Below are 24,528 nucleotides of genomic sequence, written 5' to 3' on the forward strand. Positions count from 1 at the left end.
TAAATGTACTAGTTTAATTATGAACCTAGATGGATGTAATTTACAGTGAAATGGAACGTTAACGAGCGAGGGAAGTGAAAGCTGGCCCGATGGTAAGTAGAAAATTCTTAAATATATATAATTATATCTGACCTAAAATTAAACAACGGTTGCGTTGGTTGTAGGCGTTCTGGGTGTAAAGGAACGGGCAAAGTTGCTCAGTGTTCCTGAATGTTTATTTTTGTTTGAACACCGCGTGAATTCCTCGGTGTAATCAAGATTTAAAGTGCGTGAATAATGTGAAATATTTTTTATGGTTGCATGACGGTAAAAAGATTTTTTTTGACTTCATAATTTAAAAGAATCAATAAGTATATCGCTTCGTAGTGGATTGTGTGTATTTTAATACTAAGGAATGATGGGAGTAACTAGCTTATCATGGTAACCAGCAAGATTGTCATAAACAATGTATTAAAAAATAAATAAAAAAAAGCAATAGCAACGAGATGCAGAATTTAAACACATTACCTTAAAAATGATGCCACAATATTTTTTGTATATTATTACCGACATATATAGTTTAACTAAGTATTTTATAATGTTACCAAGTATTGAAACGTTCCGCAAAGTACCTGCTAAACTTCTTGCGTATGGTGTTGAAAGTGTCCGTAGATAATAATTACAATCGCATTAAGCGGGTCGTCGAACCATCCCCTCCTATTAGTTACAACAAAAAAAAACATATAATAATAAAACTTTATAAAATACTACATCATAGATAGCTTATTATAAAACTAATTGCGTGAAACCAAAACTTAAATTCGAAGAAAAACATCAATTCATACTTCAGTTACATAAAAACATTCAGTTCCATTTTCAAAAAATATCTGTGCACAAATTCCAAAAGCAACTTTCTTCCGATGATTAAAACCATCGTTTTATTACATCACATACTCCCGTAATCGAATGCGGTTCTCGGAAGCCGCTTTGTTCATTTTGCATCGTTTCGCCGTATCTGAACGTTCGAAGGCGCGCGTGCTTCGACGGGCCGCAGGTTGCGATTCCTTCAGTCCGCGCGTATTCGCAAGAGACGCAGCGCGGCTCTCTTGGCTAGGTGAGAAGGGATTAGTGCCATAGTTCTTAATTCAAAAATGGTTTGCAAAGTAACGCCGGAGTTGCGTGAGTACATTTTAAATATTTGAATTTGGAATAATTATTTGTGACTTTTTATTTTCGATATTGAGCCTTTTTTGTATATTGTTTTTTTGTCTACGAGGTATGTTAAGTTTTTGAACATAAAAGATACACGTTTAGAAATTGAGAAATTAAGTCTTTAATTTCTTTAAATCTCAGGTTGACTTACCGGTCTAGACATAATAATATTTATTAAACGAGATATCGTTATCACTTAATAATATTCTAATATCCATATTGCATAAAATTGATTCCAATACATTGTATTTACCATTAGTTTTCTTTACAAAACATTTTTGATTGTCAAATCTACAATGGCTGATTCATAGAGTTCAACAATAATGTTTACATTACAATATACTTCCGATGCTATCACTACCGACGATTGCATTGTACTGTGACCTGAGTAGTTGATCGAAGTCCCTTACATTCTTTATTCTGGTTCTGATGGTATTGAGTAAACGTGGAAGGCTTATAGGGATATTAGCATCCTGGGTGAGATTCTGGTAAACGCTTTGAAACCTACTAATATTATAAATGCGAAAGTTTGTGAGGATGGACGTATGTTTGTTCCTTTTTTACGAAAAAACTACTGAACGGATTTGGATGAAACTTTACAGTAATATTGGTTATACATCAGAATAACATATAGGCTACAATTTATGATTTTGAGTCAATTTTAATTTGGTCACAATATAACGATACATATCAAGTAAGTAGAAAAAAATTATCCCGGAAAACTCCTTCACGCGGGCGAAGCCGCGAGCAAAAGCCGGTAGGAATATTTGATAATTACTTTAAATTTCTCCAGTCATTATCTCATTCCAGTATTCGGAATTCCGGGCAAAATCATGTATTTAATGACATTTTGTATTGTTTGTTTGAATTGTTACGATTGGAATTTAGCCTGTGGAGGATGAATTCAAGGATAAGTATTATTTTCGAGAAATTCATAAAATCGCCACAATTTTGCCAGGTCATTTCGTTAAATGCCTAGCAAAGCAATGAGACAATATTTATGAAATGCCAAACTTTTTGTGGGTTTTCGAACAAAATTTGCCCGGGAATGGATCCCTTAGTGATTAAAATGAGGCATCCGATTGTATAAACTTAGCCAGTCATTATTGCACACACTCGAATTTTATTCTCGAAGGTGGTGCACCCACTTTTAGCCGTTCATATTGAAATATGCTACAGTGGGTGGATGGGCTGGATCTGGCTCATATATACACTATAGCTCATGAAGTCAGAATTGCTTGAAACCTCGGCCTGAAGCTGCTCATTTGTCACTCTCAAGGACATAAAAACAGCCCATCAGGATTAGAACCAATATAGACAACACAACCCATCGTCTATATATAAATAATATCAGCTTTGTATTATATACTGGAGCGGAGGCCACGAACTGGAAAACACAGCGTCAGACGTCCACCCACGAGGTGGACAGATGACCTAATAAAGTGGGAGTCGTGAGAGATCGCTGGGTGCGTTTCCTTTAGGGCGATCTGGAAATCTTTGGGGTTCATGTTCAGCAATGGACATCCTGCGGCTGATGATAATGATGACTATATACTGTCCCTATCATGTGATAGGACCCTTTCTTTTAATTTTATCCGTGGTGCTTTATAACTAGCTTATCTAGTTGTAAATGTCCCTATCCTTAAGGTTAAAACGCCTACTTAGTTCATTATTTTGTCTCCCGCTTTACTCTGGAGAGAAGTGGACAATTATTATTTCCAACTCCTCCCTGTCTTTCTATTTGATTTAATTTCGTTGCGGGATAATGACATATTAGTTTTCCCTGAGACTCGCCGAGCTTCACATCTCGGTGTCATAGAATGCGTGCCACTGCTGATCCTGGCTTACACGAGTTGTAGTGGTGGGTGTGAGGGCGGGAAAGTCTCTATATACTGTTCCACTGCTAGGCATGAATCTCTACTACTGAGAGGGTTTAGGCCTTAGTCCACCACGCTGGTCTAGTGCGGGTTGATAGACTTTACATACCCACGTCACATACGATTCACTTGTATGTGTGTAAAGAATCTTACAGCTGTTGTCTTTTTTTTAATTTTCATTTAATATGAGCGAATGACAATTACTGGCAGCTACAAAACAAATTCCGACGCAGTTACCTTTTTCACCCCTTTTGAAGAATCAATGCATTTATTTTAAGTTACTACACCACGACATTTCTTTCTTATTTTTCTTATAAATGATTCTAAAATTTATATACTTGCCACTTTATTATCCAATAAGTTTGAGGTTCGCTGGAATTGGTTCGAAATAAATAACCAGTGCCCATACAAAAAGCGGACATCTCCTTTGGTTTAGACAATCTACTTACTATTATTATAAATGAGAAAGGTTGTGATGATGTTTGGAATTAGAATGGATATTGACAACTAGCACAAGTACTACTAAATAGATTTGGATAAAATTTAATCCATCGATAGACTATTTCCTTGATTAACATATAGACATACATACCATTTATCCGAGAAACAATCGTACTTTTTTCGCTAGGTGTTCAACTCAGGCAAAAGCACGAGCAAAACGCAATCTAATATTAATAAATTCTTTATTTACCTTTTTTATACATTTTGAAGTAAATATTAATTGTCGTCATGAGAGAAAAAATTCGTTGTGAAACGGAAAATCACTTTCCCCAAAGCTAAACAACGTTATCACACAATACAGCAGCAAAACGTGCGTAAAACAACTGTAAACTTGCATACTTGAGTTTATGCTGTAATTTGGAGTTTCGATTAAATTTTTGAGGGTATCCGATATATTTATATTCCACTGTTTGGCGATTTGTGAATATACATTATTCTGTAATCAAAACCTGCAAACGATTTATTAGATATATAGGAGTTATTTTTACAAATATTTCATGAATTATTCTTACACTTTAGGCAATGCCTTCGTCAATAACAATGTTTTCGGTCCGTCTCCGTCAATAATAATAGTTTAATAAATGGAAAGAATAAACCCCGAAGTGGATTTATCAAATGAATTGAAATAATTCCTAAAAATATATTGCAAATTCTGCATAAACTTGCAAAGTCATACACTCCCTTCAAAGCGGGAGATAGTTCTTAGCATTCCCCTTTAATCCAAAATACTTTGTAAAACAAAATATTTTTTTAACCCATTCAACATCTTCGCTATTCTAATGCCTGTAAACTCAATAAACAAATACACACATAAAATCTTTGTCGCCGCGGGTTAAGTAGAGATGCAAACCAGGGCCCATCCTCTTCGCCAGTGTGTTCCGTCCCATTATATGGCAGAGAGCACGCATTTGCCACATCAGACATACATTTAAGATTCCGTGTTGAGAAGAAAATCCAAATAACCTTTTGCCCGACCCGGGATTCAAACAACAAGGGATTCAAGACCTTAGACAAGAAGTCGTCCTGTGCTGGTTATGTAACTACGCCACTATACTACGAACCAAAATATTTAGTATGAGATTCTATATCTTTAAATTTTTAAATTATCAGCCCTCAAAGAAAGGACTAGGAAATGTGCAGGGTCGTTTGGAAAGCCGGAAATGTCATTCACCAAACGAAATGAAACAGTAAGGTTTAACTTCACACTGGTTTCCTTAGTCATAGTGGTGTAGAAGAATAAAACACGCCATAGTGGTCCACGTAAGTTTGTAGCGTTCCAGGATCAGGCTGTGTATATTTGGTATCAATTGGCCGGCATAATTGTGTCAGCTGTGAGGGATAATCATCCCTCGTTAGTCGATACAATCTGGACTCCATATACCATCAGGTACAGTGGGGACACTTCCCCCAAATAAAATACATATACCGCGGTAAATATATAAGCATTTATATAAGTGTTTCTTATATTGTTTCAGCTAATCGGACGGAGCGAAAAGAAGTGCAAGAGGTTGCTGATTATGAAACAGCCCTGGATGCAGCAGGTCTATACTTCTATCTATATTAATATAAAAACTAAAAGTTTGTAGAGATAATACCTGGAATTACTGAATGGATTTATTTTTTATAGTCTTTATTGATGAGACGAGCTTGCCGTTCGCCCGATGGTAAGCGATACGACTCCCCATAAACAGTAGAAACACCATCCAACAACTTGATTTATAAAGTATTGTTTGGCATTTCACTGCACTCGCCATCCTCTGACAAGAGATGTTATGTCTTATAATGTTTAGTAATTACACTAGCTATATAACTCCTGAATGTTATAGACTTTTTATTCCAGAAAAATATTCACGCATGCGCAGTCGCAGGCAAAAGCTAGTATCATATAGAGATAACATCACGCATTTTCCCTTATTATACGCAAAGGTATAACGCATGTACAGTTCGCCAGCTCTGTCATAGGATAACATTATTCCCATTTATCAAACACAATTCCATACTACGAGCTGATACTGACAAGCTCAATATCACTACCTGACCAGGTGTGTAATAACACTTTCAACACTTCCTTCTTCAGATATCCGTTCCCGACTTTCCTCCAGAGCCCTGCAGTTGCTAAGTCGGAGAATTCCAATATCCCATTCGCAGGTTGCGCGAAAAGTGTGCGTTAGCCTAGTTGGTTGTGGAACGGACTGCCGAGACCAATGTCCGGTTCAAATCCCAAGGCCACACACCTCTGACTTTTCTATAAAGTTATGTGTGTATTCTTTGTGAATTATCGCTTGCTTGCTAGAACGGTGAAGGAAAACATCGTGAGGAAACCTGCATACCTGAGAAACTCTCTATTAGGAATTTTCGAGGGTGTGTGAAGTCTAGCAACCCGCTCTAGGCCAGCATGGTAGACTATGGTCTATTCCCTCTCAATAGTAGAGGAGGCCCGTGCCCAACAGTGGGATAGTATACAATACAAGGCTGATATTATTCGCAGGTTTCCCCTGCTGTTGACAGGACAAAAAATGTTGGCATATCTACTCCGTACAAAATACAACTACACCAAGGCATATGTTTATTTTAACTAATATACACTACACTATTATTAAATATGGACGTCCGTGTTTGCGTTTGATATTCATTATTTTCAACTAACCTCTCCTACTTAGGAGGTCAGCGTGAGATTCCTTTACCTTGGTACGTCTATCTCCAGCCTAGATAGAAAGCTAATTAGTGTATCCATGAATTATATCCGCATTGAGCAGCGTACCTCCAAATATAAGACTGCACTGTAACTACGTCTCCAATAGCGGCATCTCGCCTCACTCCAACATCCTGTAAAACCCAAAATTAGTTTCAATAAATGAATCCAGTGAATTCATTGGATAAGCATGTTGGTCATAAATTCTAAATCCAGGTACATTTTGATTTGTTTGAAAATTTGTTTATTTAATTGACGGGCAATCCAATTTAAAACCACTGTGCTGGATATATTTTATATCCGCCCGGATAGCGGTCACTCTACATACAAGGTGTGAAAACTAGTTATAATGGCTCACGTAAGGGTCGAGGGGTAATCATTTCTCGTCAGTCTACATTGCATTGGACTCTACTCCACTTACCATGAAATGGAGTGGGGTAACTTTGCAGTGACCGCATGTAAAAAAAAGATAACTAAGTACCAAGGTTGTATTTAGCATTCTACTTGGTCTTTTAATTTTATAAAAGAAAATGAAAATCCTTTCCATGAACATTGTGCTATAAACAAATATACTGTTAGAGGAAAGGTGTCTGCTCAAAAACGAATACAGATTAGACTGTGAAAGGGATTGTTTAAATCTCCACCAATCCCAACGACCTTATTAGATGGAACAGCAAAGCTTCAGTGGCCGAAGAGAGAATTCCTTACTAAAGTCGTTAACGCTCATAAAAGATGTAAAAATATATGACATATTCTAGCAATGAACTTATCGTTAGGATATTATATTTATGCCATCATTTTTTAGCGTAAACGATTATGGAAAGCCGTCTTCTCTTCAGCTGCTAGCCGGCTTTCTGCATATAATACCTACTGTCTTATCCGCCCCCCCGAGGCAATTCTTGTGCGCTTGGTCCTCACACCAAATGCACGCCCATGCACGGGGGAACATTATGCCGCGGCTCTAGGCACATAGTGTAATGTATCTCTTGGTTGCCAACTACACACTGAGGTCTATAAGGGATCGTGAACTCTTCCTGTCCAACTTCACTCCGCCAATCCCATTAAAAATCCTCTTCCTTCCCCATCGCTTTCCCCTCTTTTTCTCCTCTTCCACTTTCCTCCAGGACCCTGCAACCGGGGGATTCGTAGTATACCGTTCGCTTGTTTCCCCCAGTGATAACTGCGGGCCCTGTGCTAAAAAAAACTTTCTTAGCCGGTGAAAATTCTATACCTAAAACCTACGTATGAGGAAGTAGATTGCTGCTAAATAAGCATACAACAATTACATGCAATCAACTAATAAACTTTTACGCAATTAAACTAAAGCGACGGACAGTCTGACAAGTTGTTTATTAGATAATTGTGTGTCGGTCCGATTGTCTTCAGTGTAGAGGCGTGACGTCGACTGCTCAGTGAACAGTGAATGCGTCTTAGTTTTACAAATTTTCAATTGACATTCTAGATTTGTTTTTGAATTAAAAAATATCTATTTATTTAGGTTTAGTTAATAAATTGTAATTTTCTTTATTTGCATATAATCTATGTTATTTTAGTACAATTAGTGGAATTTCTAGTTAAAAAAAATATTATTTATTTTTTTATTTGTCATCGTGACTATAAACTATAAATTTATAAAAAATGGTCAAAACGCCTTCAAAAATCACTAAAAACCAAAAAACAATATTTCATATTTCATACCTATATACTGGTTATTAATTTTGGAGTCAGTAATAATTCCAATTATTTTAGTTTAAAACCAAATTGTTGAAGCGAATTGTAAAAAAAATTAACAGCCCAGTCTGGAAGTAAATTTAAAAAAAAAAGCAAATAAATGACTGAGTTCTAAAGTAACAAATAAAAATAAACATGTCTAATTGAGACCCTCATCCTCTTTTGAAGTCGGTTAAAACAGTACGATATTAAAGTTTATCATTGGATATTTCTTATTAAAAGCTTACTAGAGAGATGGCAGTTGGTAAAGATCTTAATACACTGAGCATACTAAACTAAAATAATCGGTAGATTTCATATATTTCATTCACGAAAGAGATTTTTATGTATGCAAATAACAACAGAATTTGCAACACATCCAGCATTTCAATCAGGTCAACATAAGCCCGGCTAGCTCAGTCGGTAGAGCATGAGACTCTTAATCTCAGGGTCGTGGGTTCGAGCCCCACGTTGGGCGACACTTTTTGTAACTATTTAGACTTGAATAAAAAATACATGGTAAATGCTAAAATTTAATAATCACAAGGCATGTACAATAACAAAATTGTTGATTGACACACGACGCGAACGTGACAAATTCAGAGCAAACTAGATATCTTCAACTGGGGTAATGGAAACAACACTGACTCTGGGGCGTTTTCAACAAATTATCCCAATCTTAAGCTTAACCATTTTGAAACCTTGAGAATAAACAAAGAAAATAACATTTGTAAACTGGTCAAAACAAACTTTATTAATAACTTAAGCGAGATGAATTGAACAAAAGGGTTTGAGATAGTTTATCGAAATAGGCGGTGTGTGGAATGATGAAATGTGCTGTATTAATAAAAAAAAAAAAAAACTATTCGACGATATCTAAATGTATACTTTTATTTTTATGCTACATTATTTTTAGTACATTTTTCTTTATTTTATAATTATTTTTATATTAGAGAATGCATTCGACATTTCAACCGCCTTTATACATTTATGTATAGAATGTATGTAAATTAATAACTTAAAAAAATACACGTCAAATTGATAATCTCCATTTTTTAAGACGGTCAAGAATTAATTCAACTATATCTAAATCGTTAATAAACTTCTGCGTAATTTTGACAATCATGCATTCAACATCGATTGTTACAATCTTTTGTCACAATCGATTATTTAATTGTGCGTTCCTTTTCACCTTTTACATATGCCTTTACTTTCCACTCGTAAGTACTTAATTAGCTATTTCGCCATCTTTATTTCCGTTTATTGCAATTCCTAGTATTTGATAGTTGACTAACGTGTTACTGCTTTCCTTGAATCATAATGTTAGTTGTACAATATAAGTGTATGAGTCTTGTCTATTGAGAAGGCATTTTGATGTAACTGCCTCGGTAGAGTGGTATTCCGTCCGCGGTATGACATTGCTCTGAGGTCCTGGGTTCGAATGCTAAGTCGAACAAGGTGATACATGTTCTTCTCATCAATATCAGCTCGGATTATGAAATTTGTGCCCGATATGGTGATAGACACGCTATCACACCCGGGGCCGGCAAAAAGTGGGTGCCTTGGTTACCTGCGTTACTCTGCGTAGTCCTACGGGAATGACGGCGTGAACAAAAATATCATTTTGATGTAAATCGTGTTCTTAGTTCAATACCTAGGGGATTTTTTTTCAAGAGATTATGATAACATGCCAAAGTGCTTCGGGGTTAAAATTTGTCCCAGATTTAGTGAGACATTTAATTACAACTATTGTTACGTATGTGAGTTCGGTATAGACTCCCCATCACATTATAGTATAGATGTATGCTCGGCAAGGATTAAACGTAAGTTGTATTCCGAACTGCTATAATGTGACGGATGAACTTATTATACAATATCAGTAAAAAAGCGCGTCTTCCGGTATATCTGTGATGTCCCACACCCTACAAAACAATACATTCTACCGACTTACTTGTAATTTACCCCAAGTATACAATAAGTCTGCATTCTTAGATTATTGCGGTCTTTCTTACCTTTATGATGTGGGGTCAGCAAAACATTTTTTTTTTTAAATGATTTAACTATACTGGCCACGTGCCAGAAATGCATTGCAACTTCATGGCGTACCAGGCTCAGCAACTTGTTTAAGAATAAAGACACTAGCCTCAGGGTTAGTACCCAAAATGTCATCATCCACATGTATACTGGTGTGAAACCTAGTTCAATAGACCTATCATCTATCAAATACCCAAAACTCATCTCCATTTACTAGGTTACGGGCGCTTCAGCCGCAGCGCGCTCGGAGCATGCGTATGCGCATTCTTCGCTTCAGGCGTGGAGAACTGCGCCATGTCGTACGTTCTGCCTGCTGCCAGGTGCGAGCTTCAGCTGTCCACCTACCAGGCTGGACTCATCAACATGGCGTTTATGAGCGGTGAGTTACTGAGACAGGTTTATGGTAAAGTATGAAGGAAGGAAGTTAGGTATACTAAAGTAGCAGATCGAGTTTGAATGAAAAAGAGATAGTAAAGACCATGATAAACTTGAATGGAAAAATGGTGGTACTCTTTTAGGTTACCAAAGATCCGCTATACGGCTTCAGCGTGTGTCATACCGCAATTAACAGGTATACGTCTATCAAATCAAATTGTTAGGAATCATGAAGATTTATATATTTGAATGTAAATCCAATACATAAGGCCGTCACCATCTATACATATTATAAAACAAAGCCCCCTTTTCTGTATGTCTCTTTGTTATCGATTTTCTCAAAATCTACTGAATGTATTATTATGAAATTTGCTATGGAGATAGTTTAAGACCCTGGAAAGGTTATAGACTACTCTCTATCCCGAGAAAATGTATAGCGGATTTTTATTTCGGAAAACTCTTTCACGCGGCCGCAACCACGAGCCAAAGCTAGTATTTAATAAAATTCGACCCTTCACACAAACGATTGACGGCTTTGATGGTTGTAACTTTCATTATATTAACATCATTAGCACCTTACTAACATGTGGTTTGCCATGATAACAAAATACCCAATTTCATAGAAAACAACATATTATCTCATTTGTTTACGTGCGAGGAAATAACACGTTGGGAATATCGTTGCTACAGCGCATAAGGAAGCAGGGCTATTAGCCCATAATGGTAAATCGGCTTATTATAACCTAGTTGCTAATGTAAATAGTAGATTCGTTGTTATTTGACGTCTGCTGTAGATTCGCATGTCATGTGAGATGATTCTTGTCAAATTGACACTTGTACTGTTAAGGCGTTTGTACAGCAACCATTTCATGATGTCCTCCACGACATATCCCAGTTTATACCTAGCTATAAGTACTCTGGAGTGCACCCAAATACGCCTGGAAAAGCTGAACTTAGATTTAAAAATGCCGTTGCATCTAAGACAGTGCAATTGACCCAGTCAATGGATGCATCTATTATTTTAACAAAGCGCACTAGTAACACATGCATTAGTGGATTTGGTTAGGCAAATAGCCCAACCAACGAGAAAAGTGAAAATGAAAGGCCAAAGAACAGTAAGGCCGAGTAGGCATTACCTATGATGTCCCCTCAAAGAAGGAGAGCGAAAGCTACAGGAAAGAAAGAAAGAAAAAATTATACGCACAATATAAAACAATGTAATACAATATAAAATCTACTGAACGGATTTTTATGAAATTTGGTATGGAGATAGCTAATAGAAAAGGTAGATACTGTGCAAATTACTCATCGATCTTGCAGCACAAATTATGAAAGGAAAGCCGGGTTAAATGGACCCTGCGCCACTGGTATGCAGGCCGCTTTTGATATGTCTGACAGGAAAGCCTTAGTAGAGGCCTATGTTCAGCAGTGGACTTCCAAAGGCTGATGATGATTTATTATCCAGCGATCAATGAATATTAGCCAGTATTGTTGCTCAAGCAATTACTAGTTCACATGTTATATGAGGTTTAATTTATTTTGATAATGATTGAAGTCAGTGGATCCGGGTCGGACAGAAAGATATTGGGTTTTCTGTTCAATATTAGCCTGGAGATTGGAATTGTGCCCGGTAAATAAAGGGTCGCCCCCTCTCACATGGGATCTAATATAGCTGGCGAAATATGTATTATAATACTTCTGCCTACCCCTGAAAAGGGAAAATGATATAATGATGTGTATGTAAATATATATTTTTTTAAATCTGATATTTTATACCATCTGGCCAAAATAGCATTTACAGCTTTTTATATACGCAGTAGTGGAAGCACGTAGGTGCGAATTGAATAAATACATATCGGAAGACACTCCTTTTACGGAGTGAGAAATTGCGTTTACACTTTTTGGATTACTAGGTTCAGGTTAGATGTAGACCATGTAGAGCCTTGTGCGCAAGTGGGTGTGCGGATCATTTGGTTGTGGAAGTTTGGAAGCTATCTAGAACTTTCGATAACCCGGGACTATGTCGAAGGTTACTGTGGTGCGTGGCCGTAGGTTTGGCTTGAAAGACTGGCAAGTCCATATTAAAACTCCATAATCAAAATTATAATATGATGTATAATACACATCTTCGCATTGTTATACAATGCACATTTATGGTCACGAGTTATATTTAAAAAAAAAACAAATTTATCTTGGGACACCTTTAAATTAATAGCGAGGTAAGATGCAGATAGAAAAGACTAATGACTAACAGAAAGTAAGTTGCGCTCTTCAGTGTTTTGTTTTAGCGTTATTTATGTTGTAGCAATTATTGTGAAGCCACGAAGAAGGGCTGCAGACTCGCGGCTAATTCTACGGTGCCATTAAGAATAATGTTGTTTATAAATTCTAGTTCTATTAAAGTAGATCTTTACTATCTCAAATTATGTATTAAATTCATCGGTGACAACATTCGCTCCGTATTTGATGGTACTAATAGAAAATGTACTTTATAAAGCATGATTAGCACGAGCCAGCGAAATGGATAATTTGTTGACTGAACGGCGCCGTAGTTTTTTTAAGCCGTCGGCCGTTGGAAATGACTTCATTGTAGGGGGTAGGCAGAGGTGCAAAGTCAATTATAATTTTAGGAAAGATATTTTTACTTAAAAAGTTATGACGCACGCCTATCGATTGATATATTTACTTGGCACGTAAATAACAATGCTTTATTCTTGCTGCTAAATGGCAGTATCCAAGCACTATAATATAATGATTGAAATAAAGTGAAACTATTACAAAGTAATTAAAGATCATTATGAAATGTTTATGACTCAAAACTATAAACGCAGTCCAAACTAAACTACTGGCGTAGTACCAAATAGTATTCGTATGGTTTATGGGTAGCCGTGGCTTACAATCCGCAATTTGCCTCTTCATTCGTTTTTAACTATGAAACTGAAATTCTTATATGTCATAGGCCTGGACACAAATATTACTTTGCTAAGTATGGACCTGTGATGTGATAATTAGTTTATTTCTCAGTGCTTCCGGGATAGCATCGGCAGTGCGTAAGAGGCTGTGATTGGCTAATATTGAGATACAAATTTACTTGAATTGACTGGCAGATAAACAAAGCTGGTGGTAGGATATATTTTAAATCCGTCCGGATAGCAACCACCGTACACAAGGTGTTAAAACCAGCCATAGTGGCCCACGTAAGTGTCACTTTCCGGGATCGGTCTGTGTATATCCGATTCCAACAGGCCGGCATAATTGTATCCAATGCTGAGGGATATTGATGTCTCTCCAGTCGACAGTATTGAACTCCATTCCACTTACCATCAGGTGAAGTAAGTTCACTTTGCCTTGCCAACATAAAAAAGCCAAAGAAAGCTATAGAATTGCCGACACTATGCATTCAGGCGAAGAGTGCGTCCTCCAGGGCCCATATTATTAGACGCAAATGAGTTTAAGATGTGCTCAGATCTGGAATATCAGCTGAGACGTTGTCAAATCGAAATTTGGCATCTTAAGGTCGTCGCTATTTAAAAAACAGATATCAACAACATCTTAAGTCATCGCATATCATATATTATGGCAACTATTTTGTTTGTTAAACAATGACTCAGCTGAGAACAAGCTCTTAAGAGACAACTTAAGCTTAGTTTATTAAATAGTTCATTACATTAAATGTTTACTTGATAGCCTACTTAAAGCTAACATTGATTTACTAATATGGTTTGTGGATCTGGGTGAAAATATTTTCTCCTTTACAGGTGGTGTAGCAAGTGCCTTCTTCTGGGGGATAGTGGGGGACGTGTATGGAAGGAAGAACACCCTCAGCTTGACCCTGTTGTTGGACGCGGCTATCACCCTGGCCCAGAGCACTGTCGCAGACTACAGGCTGTTATTGGCTGCTAGAACTATCAATGGATTTGTCATCGGTAAATATATTACTGAGCTCCCGGTTTCACCGGTATTAAAAAATCTTGTGATTACATGTACTAAAGGTTTAGCAAGGACGCTTACTATTAAACAAAATTTTTAGGTCCGGAGAATTTTGGAAAAAAAGTATCTAAAAGCTAAGGTAGAAAGGTTCCAATTACAAAACATGTTTAGGTTTGGAGAATTATTGGATTTTTTTTTATTAATATTGGTAATATTTATACGTCCAAACTTAAAAACAAACTCCTGAGTTAGTGAAGAATGGGTAAAGAAGTTTGCAGGTGGGGGAATACCACAAATAATGAGAATATTGTAGATATGTCTATTTTAGCCTGTCAGTAAAAAGCAATATGGAATAAAAACTTAATTATATAATTTGAGGTTATCATAGATATTCACAGACTGCATATATGACTTAAATAGAATAAATTCTACCGAATTTATAAAGATATTAATTAAAGAAAAGGCGGAAATGGTATGTTAAGAATATGCAAAATGTAAATCTATAATCTCTACCTATCCGCGTATGGGCTGCATACCATGCAGAAGATAAACATACATACATCATGTTTATGTAGATAGGTATACATATAAGGTTCACTCCGGTATACTTCGATTTTGACTTTTGTCCATTTCCATACAAGCCAAAAGTTAACCCACAATATTTAAGTCTCATAATAATTTTATATATAAATAAAATATGTTCAAATAAGCATAAAATGCTTGAAGGAACCTATGATTTGCCATTATTGAATTAAGTAAGATTTTTTCATGATTAACATTTTTATTATTTTCCTATACAAATGTTTAGGATATTTCATTTACCGATAGTTAGTTAAACGCTAATTCGTTTCGTCGTAGGAAGCCCGGCTAGCTCAGTCGGTAGAGCATGAGACTCTTAATCTCAGGGTCGTGGATTCGAGCCCCACGTTGGGCGATAGTTTTTTGCTAATGTAGCGCATTTTAGTTATAAATATTTAAATTATTCTATGCTGTAGTCAACTCTCTAAGGCCAATACAAGCGCGGCTAGTTCAGTCGGTAGAGCATGAGACTCTTAATCTCAGGGTCGTGGGTTCGAGCCCCACGTTGGGCGACAATTTTATATTGCGTATTAAAGTATTGTTATAGTATAATATTTATATTGTTCCATACTTGCGATACAAAAATATGAAATTAAAATACTAACCAATTTCATGAATCTTTGTAATTTTTTTGTAGGGATAGTATTGTTAATTACAAAAATCTCTGACGCAATGTCTACAAACCGACAGTAAAACGCAGAGCTGCGTTCAGTTTCCCGCAATAAAAACTTTTAATACCAGACTAGATTATTGTTGAATGTTTTCCGGGTATTTCGAAAAGTAGCATCTCTTGGAAAACTATTAGATGTAGGACTGCATTGATAGATGCGACTCAGTTCCGCTCTTAAGTACGGCATTAAGTAATAAGCTCAAATTAAAGTCAACATCTTAAGTTTGTCACTACTGAATAAAAATATATAAGCATGTCAAAAACATACAACATACCGATTTTAGTGATTTTTTTTTTAAAAGATCCCAACTTAACTAGCTCTCAAATAAAAACTTAATCTTCGCTTATTAAATACTTCAATACATTCAATACCTACTTGAGATCCGACTCAAAGGTGTGATTGTCTATAATACGGCTCGTAATGTCTTCGTGTCGAGTTGCGTGTAAAAAAAAGTTTGTTTATATATTTTTAGGTGGTCCAGCTACTCTTGTGTTCTCGTATTTATCTGATTTGGTGGGTGAGAAGAAACGTCAGTTATACTTGAGCATCGTCGGCATGAGCTTCGTGGCAGCGTGGGTTATATTACCGGGTAAGGAATAGTCAATATGTATTAACGTAACGCTCAACCAAGTGTAATATTTTTATGAAAAATCCATTGTTTCTTACGGTACTCATATTATAAATGAGAATGTTAACATTTTTAGATGTTCTAACCTAACCTAACCTAACCATTAAACGAGTTCGCAACTCGCATGTAACATATTTGAATTTTTTGAAAATATTTTTGAAGTAGATGACACTGGCAATAACGGGTGCCCTCTGTACGAATACATTATCGTTCGCTAAGGTGATTTAGGGATTTTGTTTCCGGAAAGGTTTTAAGTACGGGCCAAGCAACAAACTACGCCTAGTATTTCATATAATTAAATCTTCTTGTTCTGTAACTCCACTCGTGAGATTATTCAGTATAAATCTTTGAGCACTGACTTGCTCTATAGTGTTCTAAAGTCTATGAAGCCCTGTATTTATTTCTGACAGTTTTTTCTCATAAACTTGAAATTACAATTAGCAAGTGATTAGAGAGGTTTTAGTACAAAGCTAATTCTAGTTCCTCGACTGCCTCGGTGGTGTAGTTGTACTGCATGCGCGGTACGGCAGCGCTCTGAGGTCCTGGGTTCGAATCCCGGGTCGGGCAAAGTGATATTTGGGTTTTTCTGCTCAGTATCAGCCCGGAGTCTGGAATTTGTGCCCGATATGGCGACAGGCTCGCCCCCTATCACATCATGGGACGGAACACACTTGGCGAAAAGTGGGTGCCATGGTTGCGCCTCTGCATACCCCTTCGGGGATAAAATGCGTGATGTTGTGTGTTTAATTCTAGTTCCAGCAAATTAAACATAGATATTTAAGATTTTCTTGCATTAGTTTACGCCGATATTGTTTATATAAAGAAATTCTCACATACAATAGAAATCTAGCATTGCCTAGATAAATTCAGATAAAGAAATCGATTAGAGAGCGCAGTCGCTTAATGAATAAGACATCAGCCCGCGAGTTGTGGGTTCGGGGCTCGGCATATGCAATGAGACTTTTCGAAAGTCGCATATCTTTACATACGCAAACGTTAAGTAATATTAAGATTGGGTTTTTATGTAAAAATATTGATATTTGTTTTAAACTAGCTTCTGCTCGTGGCTTTACCCGTGTGAATTTTTTTCTGGATTAAAGGACTGCTATTTTTTCCGGGATAAAAATTAGACTAATGGCGTTCCCAGAGTTTCAAACCATGTCTATACTAAATTTCCTCGAAATCCGTTAGGTTTTTTTTTGAGTTTATCGCGTTCAGAGAGACAGACAGACGTGGCGGGAGACTGTTTTATAATATTACTAGCTGTGCGAGTAATATTATAAAACAGTCTCCCGCCTACTACTACAGCTTCTACAGTAAGCGTCTTCGCCCCGTGGAAATCAGTGTGTCACAAAGTTTTTCCCACGTAAATCCCGACCCATAAGTTTTTGTACGCCCACGCGACCTCTTCAACAATAAACGTTATATTTCAGTCAATTTACATAAAATCGTAATATACTATTAACCCAAACCTTCTTCAAGAATTGCATTATCTTTTAGTTAAAACTGTAAAAAAATCCACTGAACGGATTTTAAGAAAATCGATCACAGACAGATAGCTTTTGGGTACTTTGCTTTGTAATATGTGTAGCTGTAATGAAGGGCAATATGGTACTTACTGAAATTGATTTTTGTAACATCAAACGAAACATGTAATGCCATCTGTTGAAAACAATGTTAAGTAGTAATCGAAACGAAGTGCATAATTCATAAAAATTTTGGCTCATTGGTCATCATTCGGAACGAATGTTTATTTTTATTGATTGGTTTTTATAAAATATATAGTTCACTGTTCGCCGCCATGAAAAAGGCAACGCGTTTTATTAGTACTCATTATCAAAATTTGAATATTTGTGGCGATCGTTTTGGATCATAGAGAATTTAGCAAAGAGTGCAACGGATTGCCGCGTCGTGGGTTCGATGCCAGACAAGACGCGGTTTTGAACGCGGTTCTTCTGTTAATAACCACATCCGTACAGACAAATTGCTTTACGTTAAACACTAAATATTTCGGTGTCAGTGGAAGCTAAGTTTAAGTGTAGGTAACGGAACGCAAACAGAGGTCCGTACTAACTAACTGTACTGCAATTGTAGATTAGAGGTCAGTGTTACGAAGTTATGTACACAACGGGTATCAGTTTCTACTAGCATTGCTCCGACAGTCAAAATCATTTTATGGTTTAGACTCGTAGGTTTTTTGGAGATAATTCGGTGATAGAGTTTTCTAGGAATGATCTAGATCTAAAAATGTTGCATTGAAATAGAATTTAGTTGCTGATTTAAAGGCTTTTAAATATTTGCTAAGTGTTATATTTTAATATCCCTGTCAAAATCTTTTTACGGATTGAATGACTCGTAGAATACTTTGGAGATAATTGGTGATAGAGTTTTCCAGGAATGATCTAGATCTAAAAATGTTGCATTGAAATAGAATTAAGTTGCTGATTTAAAGGCTTTTAAATATTTGCTAAGTGTTATATTTTAATATCCCTGTCAAAATCTTTTTACGGATTGAATGACTCGTAGAATACTTTGGAGATAATTGGTGATAGTGTTTACTAGGAATGATCTAGATCTAAAAATGTTGCATTGAAATAGAATTTAGTTGCTGATTTAAAGGCTTTTAAATATTTGCTAAGTGTTATATTAATATAATATTCCTTCTTATAAAATGACATACGTCACTAAAGTTCCATCATTTTCATCAATTTCAATTAACTGTTTCGGAGATTAAATTATACAAATTGATAGATTACACACACATACATATTCACGCCTGTTATTCCTGAGGGGTAGGCAGAGGCGCACTTGGTGCACCCAATTTTCGCCATACGTATTCTGTCCCATGGTATGGTCGGAGTTAAGCCGATCGCCCTATCAAGTACAAATTCCAGATTCTGGGTTTACACTGAGTAGGGAAACTCAATATTACTACCCGACCCGGGAATCGAACCTGAGGCATCAGCACTACAATCGTTCCGTTACGTCACCGACCTAGTCATAGACTAATATGTATAAAGCCGGCCTTTGGGTTTTTTATGGGTTTGGGTTTTTTATATGTATTGTATAAATAACTTCATACAATTGTCTCCTATTACCTACATGAAAGGACTAAAATAACTTTAGTAGGTTTTTCTTTAATTCAGATATATCAGATTAATGATATTTATACTAGTTCAGTAAAAATACTAAGGTAAGAAAGAAACATTTATTCGCACAATATACTGGGACGCACAAAACATTTGTAACAAGGTACAAAAGAAAATACATAGAGGCTTCGGGCAACATGCATTCCATGACACTGCCGCAAAGTTTTCAATACTAAATAAACAAGATAGAGGTAATTAATGATTATCTTACGTAAAATGTAAACCTAATACCCATCGCGCTCTAATGTGTTTGCTTAACAATATATTAGGGGTTTCATCGTACGTAGAGTAACTGTGGGCATAGTTTCAGAACTGGTAAACGAATATCGATAAAATAATTATTAAACTCAACCAGACGAGAGCTGAAAAAGAATGTAGGTGATAGATTTATATAAAAATGATTAATAACGCCATCTATTGGTGGTTTAGTGAACCAATTTATTGATTGTCATTTTAAAGGTATATTCTTTATCAAACAAAATTTATTCGTTCGTCCCCGTTTAATATTATTGTAATTATAATAGAGTAATTCCTATTTCTTTTTTTTAGCTCTCGCCTGGTTAGTGATACCATTCAAGCTACCCGACTATCCTACTATACTGCCGATTTCTTCGTGGCGACTGTATCTAGCCCTGGGAAGTTTGCCAGGGTTTATAGCTGGAGTATGGGTGCTGTACTTGCCGGAGAGTCCACGTCTTCTTCTGGACACCAATAGAGGAGACAGAGCGTTGAAACTTATGGAATATATTCATAAAGGGAATTTTGGAAAGAATGCTGTTTTTAAGGTATAGTCTATTGAATATATTGCTTTGTTTCTAATCAGCTAGATTATATTCATCATTCACCATTTCATAAATAGTAAGAATTTACCCATAAATAGTATTGTCTGCCAGTAATTGAAGTAACGAATTGATCTTTGGAACTACATTTAATAGTCAGTTTGTAATCTTACTTAGCTTTTGCGCATGGTCATAATATTATTAATACGCTAAAATATATTTGTGTTAATGCAAGATTTGTTCCTGCTATATTCAAATTTATATTATGTGTCTGCCTTTATTCTATGCAAACATCTTCAGAAGTATGCAAATAAATCTAATATTACAGATAAAGAAATTGATCCCGGACAACATATTCGTGGCTAAGACCTTGAACGGAGAAGAGAACAGAACTAAAGACTTGTTCATGAATGTATTGAAAGATTTGAAGGTCTTCATCTCCAAGAGTTACGTCATGAAGTCTTCTCTTATACTTTTTGTTTTCTTCGCGAATATGTCTGCGTAAGTGTTTTTTTGATGTGATAAAATGAATGCTATGAGCAAGTTGCTCTTACAGTAGAAACCCTTTTTTTTCTTTTTTTTGCTTTGAATAAGTAGATGATCTTGCCGTTCTTCTGATGGTAAGCGATAAGACTACCCATAAACAGAAGAAACACCATCCAACACTTTAAATGACAAAGTATTGTTTGGTATTCCGCTATGCTCGTCGTCCTGAGACATGAGATATTAAGTCTTATTATGTACCTACAGTAGTTACACTGGCTTCAATTTCCTTCAAACCGGAACACAAAACGCAGTTGCTTGGCGGCTGAAATAGATATTTTAGTGGTATCTACCCAGGCGGACTCTCACATACGAGAGACCTACCACCATTACTTATTAATTGTGTTTTTAGCTTTACTTCTTTTTTTTTTTTATTTTTCAGTGTATGATAGCCAAACCACCCATTAGGCTGTAGCGTGTTCAAGTTGTTAGCTAATTTTAACTTTGTTTACAATTTCAGAGGCTTCGGTCTAAACATGTGGATACCAGAATTGCTTCTCCGCATGCAAGGAAGGGAATGTAAGCTTGCCGCTGCCAATCGAACTGGTAACGCTACGGTCTCCAACGCGACGATAGCTTGGAAGGAGCTTACAAAACTGTATGCTAGTTACCCAAAACCCGAACAAATTATTGGCTATAATGATAGCGAGTTTGGACATGAGGGGAGAGAAGATACTTGTGATGCTACTATGGATACAGAGGTAAAGTATTCAATATAAGCTGCTGCGGCTTTGTATGCGTCAAACTAGTCTTTAAGTCTTAGGGATAATGTCGCTTTTTAAGAATGAAAGATTTTTTGGAATAGGGCAAAAGTTATTGAGATTCATTGCAGCGGCATCGTAAGTCAGGAATACGTCACAAACACGTCATATTTGCACTAAACTACAAAATGATAAAAAAGTCAGAAAAGTAAAATTAGATTTTTTGTGGAAATATTTGTTATTCATGGACGAATTTTGATACAATGTTACCAGAGTATTTTATTACTAGCAGAGATACATATGAAACAACATTTCATTAAGTTAGCAGAGTAGTACCTTATGAATGATAATAATGTATGGAAACATGTAACAGATTGGATATAACTTTTAAAATAAACGTTAAGACATAAACAGAACTAACTGATAGCGTTAGCTCGTGACCATTTATTACAGTGACTTGTTGAATCACTGATCGGCATGAAAGTGATAAAGGTCGCAAATTAGAATAACACGTCTTGTTAATAGTTTAATAAATAAATATAATTATATACCGGCTATTAAGGTTCAAAGTAGGTTTGCATAGATGGCAGAAGAAAAAATGCTGACACTAAACACAAAAATATTTTAATAAGCATAAGTGATGTCATTATTTTTGGTCTAGTTCGGTTTTATTTATTTGCAATATTCTGATCAACATTAATTTGGCATTTAAAATGTAAGTCTTACTTGCATGAATTAAACTGTTATGCGTCCATTATATTTTATTGTCAACTTACTTTGTCCTGACATCTAAGCATCCAAGCTGCCACACTTTCTTTTTATTTTAGGATTATCTGGTAGAAATTATTTTAATTTTGAATGTATTCAATTTTCCCGATTCCTTTCTAGGTGTTCACATCAGGCCTCATAGTGGGGGCATGCTGCGTTCTCGGTAACGCAGCATGTGCCATCCTTTGCGCCAGAGGGGGTGCGCGAGGGGTGAAGAGGGCAGCAGCTGCTTGTGCAGGCGCCTGCGCACTCGCGTGCGCTTGCCTCGCTGCCAGCGCGTGCGCCTGTTCCAACTCCAACAAAATGGCCGTAGCAGCCGCTGCAGCGCTGAATGCTGCCTCGTTGAACGGCAATGTGCTGCTGATTAGGTTGTTACTACATGCGCTGCCGGCTAAGTTAAGGTTTGTCTTTTTGATGCTGTCTGAGACATGGGTGAAAGTAAAGTTAATTGGGCTGGAAATATGTATTTAGGTATAATCCTAAATATTTTCGATCACCTGAATTTAATAATAAGAATTTGATGAGTTATTTATTATTTCCAGTGGTCTCGGTATATGCTGGGGCGCGTGGTGGGGCAGGGCTGGAGGCGTAGTATCTAACTTGGCTGTTGGAGTGCTACTGGATTTTTCTTGTCCAGCGCCATTTATAGCTGTTGCAGCATTACTAGCACGTAAGTAGTTTATTTTTTAACGATACAGAATGTAAAATTGATACCAGTTGACTATAACCTAGCACTGTAGTGAGTACTGAGTAGGTTATATTCAAAACAAGTGAATTTTGGTGACTTTTTTGTATTGCTTTAAATGACAAGACGAATTTGCCTTACGGTAAGCGACACGACCGCCCATAAACACTAGAAACACCATCCAATACCTTGAATTACGAAGTATTGTTTGATATTTCACTGCGCTCGCTATCCTGAGACATGAAATGTTAAGTCTTATTATGTCCAGTAGTTACACTGGCTGCAATGTATCTCAAATTGTTGCACGTTTGTCGATATTCTATATAAAAGAGAGGATGGAGAAACCCATTAATTTATTTAACCTAATATTAACGTCTTCATATCTCAGATCTTAGATTCTAATGAGAGTTTAAATTTTCTAGTATCCATTGGCGGTATAATGGTTATCAAGCTAGAAGATAACAATGAAGAGGCAGTACAGAAAGAAGAAACGGACCAAGAAAGTGGGGCAGAGAAGAACTTAGGACTAGATAGATACATATCAACGTACATGTAGGATAAATTAAAAAGTAGGTTTAATTGACCATTGCACTTTACGTGACTAAATTGAAGAGTTTGCTTGTGGAATACGTACTAGAATACTCTGGAAGCATTTTTATTTGGCAGGTTTATGTCAGTGTTGGTAATAGGACTGGAAAAATTATGTAGAGACGAAGGAACCGAGAGACGAACGCACAGAAAGAAAACTTCCTGTAAATATAGCCATGCACGGTCCGAGTTTTCTTAAAACTACCCTATAACAATGACTGACATACTCCGCTCGTCGCGGCTGCACTATTATGTAGCTTTTAAACTGGATACATGATAATTTGGATGTCTTGAACCTCAACCTTCATCTCTTCACCTGTTACCGACGACAATACAAAACCAGTTACATAGAAGCTAAAATTTTAATAATTCAAAATGAGTATGTGAGACGCTGTGACGGAAAATCGTGAGATTCAAAATGTCGACTATGAACCAATTGTACTTAAATCAATAAGAGATTTAAATATAGATATCGTCAAACGAGCCATTATAGTTTAAGTATATTTAAGAATGTATTTTTATTTATGTTAAGTATATAAAAAGCCATATCATTATTTATCATTTATTATTCGTTTAAGGTCAGTGGGCCTTATTCCGTCTAAGAGGGTGAATCCGTATTTGAACAATTACGAGCGTTCTAGTTGAAAGACAGCTTTTATCGGTTTTTTATACATCAAAAACGGTTGCCCTAATAAAATAAAAAATACAATTGTTAGCTGGCTGTTAAATTTGAATTATGAAGAAACATAATTATTGTTATGTCACATCATAAATAAATTATTAGTTATTATTATTTTCTACCTTTTTATCTTATTTTGTTTTAAAGAAGTTCTTATCTTACTAAATTTTGTTACTTATTTAATTTTATTTACTGTTAGTGCTCACCTAACAACCAATTAAATTGTTTCTGGTATCACAAGGCACAGGCCTAGCCTAGTTTGGGTACCCCTGGCAAATATGTTATTTTTTGTTTTTCATAATAAGCTTGTAATATGTAACCGTTGAAATTGTAAACAAATTCGGTTATTTACAATAAAAACATATTATTTTTATTATAGGTGATTTGGTAAATACCCCTATTCGGTGCTTTTATCTATAAGGGTATCAAAGCTGTTCGTCGATTACAA

General features: G+C 36.2%; 1 protein-coding gene and 3 non-coding genes across 4 annotated transcripts; all 4 read left to right on the forward strand.

Annotated features, from left to right (window-relative positions):
- The first annotated feature begins 1,000 nt into the window (after nucleotides 1-1,000).
- On the forward strand, nucleotides 1,001-24,161 carry LOC115442260 (synaptic vesicle glycoprotein 2B). Its single transcript, XM_030167270.2, has 11 exons — nucleotides 1,001-1,158; nucleotides 5,045-5,110; nucleotides 10,223-10,384; nucleotides 14,139-14,306; nucleotides 16,033-16,149; nucleotides 19,887-20,122; nucleotides 20,445-20,617; nucleotides 21,120-21,360; nucleotides 22,249-22,529; nucleotides 22,671-22,798; nucleotides 23,236-24,161. The coding sequence occupies exons 1-11, from the start codon at nucleotides 1,131-1,133 to the stop codon at nucleotides 23,367-23,369; spliced, it is 1,734 nt and encodes a 577-aa protein (XP_030023130.1). The 5' UTR covers nucleotides 1,001-1,130; the 3' UTR covers nucleotides 23,370-24,161.
- Trnak-cuu lies at nucleotides 8,377-8,449 on the forward strand. Its single transcript has one exon. It is a non-coding gene; the product is annotated as a tRNA-Lys (tRNA).
- On the forward strand, nucleotides 15,172-15,244 carry Trnak-cuu. Its single transcript has one exon. It is a non-coding gene; the product is annotated as a tRNA-Lys (tRNA).
- Nucleotides 15,329-15,401, forward strand: Trnak-cuu. Its single transcript has one exon. It is a non-coding gene; the product is annotated as a tRNA-Lys (tRNA).
- Nucleotides 24,162-24,528: the final 367 nt, after the last annotated feature.

The sequence above is a fragment of the Manduca sexta genome, chromosome 21, assembly GCF_014839805.1.
Source record: "Manduca sexta isolate Smith_Timp_Sample1 chromosome 21, JHU_Msex_v1.0, whole genome shotgun sequence".
Taxonomy (NCBI): domain Eukaryota; kingdom Metazoa; phylum Arthropoda; class Insecta; order Lepidoptera; family Sphingidae; genus Manduca; species Manduca sexta.